At 44.2% G+C, this 6,020-nt stretch overlaps 2 protein-coding genes across 2 annotated transcripts in view; both read right to left on the bottom strand.

Annotated features, from left to right (window-relative positions):
* The window catches only part of sacm1lb (SAC1 like phosphatidylinositide phosphatase b), a 10,987-nt gene extending 10,496 nt beyond the window's left edge, over window positions 1-491 (bottom strand). The window contains exon 1 of the mRNA XM_083529751.1: window positions 397-491. Coding sequence (XP_083385877.1) covers window positions 397-425 — 29 coding nt within the window. The 5' untranslated portion in view covers window positions 426-491. The remainder of the gene's footprint in view (window positions 1-396) is intronic.
* A 613-nt stretch (window positions 492-1,104) lies between these two features.
* Window positions 1,105-5,147, bottom strand: gpatch3 (G patch domain containing 3). Its single transcript, XM_083529591.1, has 7 exons — window positions 4,710-5,147; window positions 3,102-3,574; window positions 2,689-2,866; window positions 2,479-2,538; window positions 2,263-2,384; window positions 1,836-1,963; window positions 1,105-1,591 (listed from the first exon to the last, which is right to left on the bottom strand). The coding sequence occupies exons 1-7, from the start codon at window positions 5,113-5,115 to the stop codon at window positions 1,402-1,404; spliced, it is 1,557 nt and encodes a 518-aa protein (XP_083385717.1). The 5' UTR covers window positions 5,116-5,147; the 3' UTR covers window positions 1,105-1,401.
* Between the last annotated feature and the right edge of the window lie 873 nt (window positions 5,148-6,020).

Raw genomic sequence — 6,020 nt, 5'->3', positions numbered from 1 at the left:
CATCACGTGACCGCTCAACATTTGGTTTATTTAAATCAGCACAAGAACAGAAACTTGTGTGTTGTAGAAGAACCTCCAAGATTGACTTATGGACTTCAGGAGCTTCCCTGAGAGCCACATGTTTACCACCGAGCAGTTTCGGGGTAAACTCGAGTCCGGCTGGTGCTGATGGTGTGAGATGGTTCTGTTCTGACCCAGAAGCTTCTCTCTGCTCTAACAGCATGGGCTTCTCGTTAGCACAGCTTCTACAGCGTTCCAGGAGGAAACATCTGGCGTTCTATCATCCCCAGAACGACGCCGAGTTTCTCGAATATACTATAAAAACAAATGCCCAGATTTCATGCCTGCGGTTGTGGAGCAGGAAGCGCCAGTGACAGGGTGAAAGTGAAGACTTACAAACTGAAGCTGCTGTAGGTGGTCGCCATCTTGAATCCTCTGAAGCCCCGCCCACCGTGACGTGGCGCTCAGTGCAACAGTCTGACATCAGAGACGTCTAGACACCGTGTAGCGGCCAAAAGTATTCGGCTTTTTTTTTTCTTCACCAGCCGTGTGGAAGTTCTTCACAAAGTCAGTCACACAAATTACCTTCATTATAGAAAACTGTTCCTTCACTTGAACAACGAGATCCAATCGTGTTCCAGCAGGACAAAAACCAGCTCCATGAAGATATTTATTTTATTATTTATTAAGTCAGATATGAGCATTTGTAAGTGTTGTATAGTTTATAGCTATGAAGATATGAGTCACATGGATTGGAAGCTGTGAAAGATCTCCTGTTATAGAGCTTTGACCCTCTTGAATACGTTTGGGATGAATGTAAACACTGACTGCACCTCAGGTCTCCTCACCTCACCTACATCACTACCTGATTTTTCTAACACCCTTGTGGATGAATGAATCTCCACAAAATCTAGTGGAACATCTTCCCAGAAGAGTGAAGCTTATTATAAAAGCAAATGGAGATTCAATGTGAAATGTTCAAAAAGAAGCACATAGTAATCTCATGGTCGGGTGTCCACAAACTTTTGAGCATATATGTACAATGTCTAATATATTTTTAATCATAAGATTTTTTTTTTTATAAAAATCGAGCAACACAAAAAGTCTCAATAATAGTGAAGATTTTATTAAACACATTTTCACAAGATCAATCAAAATAATCCCAATGTTATTAAAATGATCATGATTTTAAATCTTTTCATAAAAAGAGTCGACTCTTTCTGGTGAACCGAGAAGAAGAAATTCGATTTTTTTTTCTTTTTTTTTTCCAATACATTAATAAACTCGAGTCAGAAAATAATGTAACAAATATATTGGCACCCTTTAAAACAAGGGAACATCAAATCCAAGATCTACTTAAACACACACACACACATACACACACACACACACAGTAAAAGGTTATAAAGTTTGTGGTTCTGTTCGTTCCACCAGATGCCAGTGTGTGTGTTTCATGCTGGTGTTTGGTTGCCGGCGGAGGAGCGTGTCGCCGAGGTCCATGTCTTTCGGCTGGTCGTAAACGGTGGATATGTGAAAATCAGGTCGAGGTTTTTTCAAAGGTTGGAAAGAGCAGAGTTTTTCACCGTGGTACCTAAGAAAGAAAAAAAAAACGAGTGTCAATGAGAATGTCGTTTTTTGAAAAAGGACAAAGCTTAGTGGTTAAGGCATTGGATTTTGGATCTGAAGGTCTTGGGCTCAAATCCCAACCGCACCAAGCTGCCACTCCTGGGCCCCTGATCAAGGCCCTTAACCCCATATCTGCTCAGATGCATGATCTAATCTAATCTAATCTAATCGAATGGAAATGTGTTTATGTGACAGAAATGCACTCTCACCCGAAGCCTCGTTTACAGTTGGGATGCTGTCCTTCGTTCTCTAAAGCCTCGGGAATCCCTGAGCGAGAGTGTCCGAGTCCATCGCCGTCTTTCCAGCCCTGTTTCTCCATCACACGCCGCCCCACTCCCTACAACACACACACACACACAGCATTACAGTAACAGCTTGTACAGCATATAGATCCAAACACACGTTATTACACTCAGACGTAAGCCCCGCCCCTTTCAATGTGCATCAGAAGTGTATGACTTGATTTCAGTCACTGTCTTGAATCCTTGGATTTGAGTTCATCCATAATAATCACAGTATCTTTGACTGACCACATGTTACACACATCTGAAAAACTTCATGAGCTCCTGACCACAATTCTGCTTTAGCTTTATTTTATTAAACTGATAAATAAACCTCACACTGAAACCTTCATACCTTGGTGAATTTCTCGAAGGTGCCGATTTTTTGTTGGCTGCTCTCCGGACGCTCCACTCCGTCCCTCAGTCGCTTCTCGTACCGCATGCGTACGTAGTCCCTGGAGTCCATGTCTCCTCCGTCTGATGGGCAGCGAATGAACAAGACCAGTTATCTACATGCCGTCTGAGCGTACACCAGACACGGATGAAGCTGTATGGAACGAGTCGGAGTTACCTTTATCGTAGTAGACGCTCATGTCGACGTCCCAGTCGTCTGCCGTCTGCTCGTCAAAATCTACGAAAAAAAAAAATAAACAAACTTCGATTAACAAACGAATACAAGACAATTATACATCAGTTTTTTTCTTTAAAGTGAGGGTTGAGCCTGGAGTGTGTATGAGGCGTGAGTGCAGATGTGAGTGCTGATGTTGGGGTGGACACTTACCCCCCTCCTCCTCCTCCTGCCAGTACTGAGCGTCGGTGTAGAACACCAGGCCTGATCCTCCTTTCTCCCACTTCAGCTCGATCTCCTCCTCGTACAGACGCTCTTTACTTCTCTCCTGAGACGTCACATCCTCGTGCAGAGCCTCGTGACGCTCCCATTCCTCACACCGGTCATCGTCCTGACACACACACACATGGTGTATAGATTAGGAGAAATGTTACTGTCTCACACACACACAAATATCTGGATACACACATCTGGAAGCAAACCTCTCAAGAGAAAGACACACACACACCTTGGAGAGAGAGAGACACACACACACACACACACACACACACACACACACCTGCAGAGACACACACGCGCATGTCTTGTGTCTGATAATATTTACATCTCTGTGTGTAAAGACTCACATCATCTGGTCCTGACTCCTCCTCTTCCTCCTCTTGTTCCGCCCCCATCTCCTGACAGTCCTCTCTGATTGGCCGGTCTTTTTTCCACAGTGTCTTGCCTATCATCTCCTCCGTGTCCTTGGGCGGAGCGACGCCCCCTGGGCCGCAGATTTCCACCCCTCCCGCAGTGAACACGCTCTCCTCGCTCGCCGCCACCACCGCGGTTTTATAGTGGTAGGGGACGTTGCCGTAGCGACGGTTCGACCCCGTCTTGGGGAAGGTGAGGCCGAGTTTGCGGATGAGGCGCGGAGGAAAGCGGCAGGATTGGATGAGTTTCAGGAACACGCTGACCGGAGTGCCGACGTTCCCCGCGGCCATCAGAGCGGGCGGAGTCAGCTCAGGCAGGGCGCGGAGATCGGATGCGGTGAAACGCTCCGTGTGCGCCGTGTGACGCCTTAGCTCCGCCTTCGTCTTATATGGAAAAGCGTCCGAGTCTGCATGGAAAAACATCAATAAAACACGGATTTAAACTTCTTTTTATCAACAGTAACATTTGTAAAATCCCTTTTTTTATATATTTATAATATTGATAGTTTAATTATTAGAATTTTTATAAGTTTTTTTTATCAATGCAGTTGATTTTCATTTTCTTTTATGGTGACGAAGTAAAATTGCTTTTTTTTTCTTTTGATTGACAGATGATTATCAGTTTGGTGCGGGGCCTAATTTCCGGGCAGGAAAAACAACAATAAAGAAAACTGGGAAGTTTCGTTTCCCAAATGCCAGTTTGTGGATTGTGTGTTCGGGATTGTTAGATGATTACAGGAACACACTGATATACAACAAACTGATTCTCCCTTTAAAGTGTTGAAGACGGAACCCTGGATAGAGACGGAACCCTGGATGGAGACGGAACCCTGGATGGAGACGGAACCCTGAATAGAGACGGAACCCTGGAACCCTGGATGGAGACGGAACCCTGGAAGGAGACGGAACCCTGAATAGAGACGGAACCCTGGATGGAGACGGAACCCTGAATAGAGACGGAACCCTGGAACCCTGGATGGAGACGGAACCCTGAATAGAGACGGAACCCTGAATAGAGACGGAACCCTGAATAGAGACGGAACCCTGGAACCCTGGATGGAGACGGAACCCTGAATAGAGACGGAACCCTGGAACCCTGGATGGAGACGGAACCCTGAATAGAGACGGAACCCTGGAACCCTGGATGGAGACGGAACCCTGAATAGAGACGGAACCCTGAATAGAGACGGAACCCTGGAACCCTGGATGGAGACGGAACCCTGGAACCCTGGATGGAGACGGAACCCTGAATAGAGACGGAACCCTGGAACCCTGGATGGAGACGGAACCCTGAATAGAGACGGAACCCTGGAACCCTGGATGGAGACGGAACCCTGAATAGAGACGGGACCCTGGAACCCTGGATGGAGACGGAACCCTGAATAGAGACGGAACCCTGGAACCCTGGATGGAGACGGAACCCTGGAACCCTGGATGGAGACGGAACCCTGGAACCCTGGATGGAGACGGAACCCTGGAACCCTGGATGGAGACGGAACCCTGGATAGAGACGGAACCCTGGAACCCTGGATGGAGACTCACCGGGGTGATCGCACACTTTAACCCTCCGGATCAGGCAGCGTTTTATTAACCAGTTTCCCTTCGAGTCGATCCACTGATTTCCGCTGTACATCTTTACAAAGCGCTCGGCTTCACTTTTCTTCACCAAAATCACACAACAACACGAAGCTTCAGCCTTAATCTCACTCTTCTTCTTCTTTTCCTCCTCTTCACCTTCACCCTCCTCCTCCTCCTCCGTCTGTCTCTCGGCCTTTTCTTCTTCTTCCTCCGTGTTTCTTTTCACTTCCGGTCGGTGTCGGTAATGGAAACACAAGAATCCTTCGCTTTCTATAAACTGGCTGAAATAATTTCTCAGATCAGCGGAGCGAAATTTCACCGGAATGTTGTTCACCACGAAATACACTCCAACCTCCTCCATCTCCGCCATCTTTGTTATGAAAGCGTCGTCTAACCGGAAACCGGATGTTGTCAGATTTATTATTATATTTTAAAAATAAAAGTTTTTTTTAAAGCGAAAGTAATCCTGGAAAAGATGCAACAGTCGGATTAGATTAGATTGGATTAATTTATATCAGACATAAAAAAAAATTAACAGACTGGGAGCATTTTCTAGACGACGTCTGTGTCTGACTGGTTGCCATAACAACAGCGATTCATTGATCAGGAGAATATTTAAATAAATCGCTGTTGCCATGGAAACCAGTCAAACACAGACATCGTCTAGACAGGAAAAGGCATTTTGTTTTTACATTAAATTTTTTTTTTTAAAACATTTAATAAGAATATTTTGGATCATGTATTGACATTCATTAAAAAGTGAAGCTAAATAATAAATAAATAAAAAATAGATTTAATGCAAATATCTATAAATAAAAAATATATAACTCAAATATTTGTATTTTAGATGTAAATCTTCACTGGTTTCTCAATTCGATTCGATTTCATCATCATGATGAGTCTCATCCTCAATTTTTTATATTACTGCTACATTCTCATTAATGAATACAAGAGTTGATATTATAAAAGTTGATATTGTTTGCTTTATTTTTAAGTTAGTGTTTTTACCTACATATAATATTTGTGTGTTTGTAGGCTTCACACACATCATGTGTCCAATTTGTGCTGACGCAGTTTTGTTCATAAAAGCAGAATATGCCAAGATCTCGAGATTCTTAACATACAAGTTGTTTTGTGTTTTTTTGCCTCCGGCCACAAGCACATGTGCCACGAATGACATCAGTAGGCTATAATCGATTATGGTCCATTACTGCGAATCGTCCACATCTGCATCAAGATACATGATAGAAACGATTTATTTCAACACCACTATTG

Source organism: Silurus aristotelis, assembly GCF_946808225.1.
Source record: "Silurus aristotelis genome assembly, chromosome: 25".
NCBI lineage: Eukaryota > Metazoa > Chordata > Actinopteri > Siluriformes > Siluridae > Silurus > Silurus aristotelis.
Note: the sequence above shows the minus strand (reverse complement) of the source record. Positions and strands in the feature narration are given on the sequence as shown.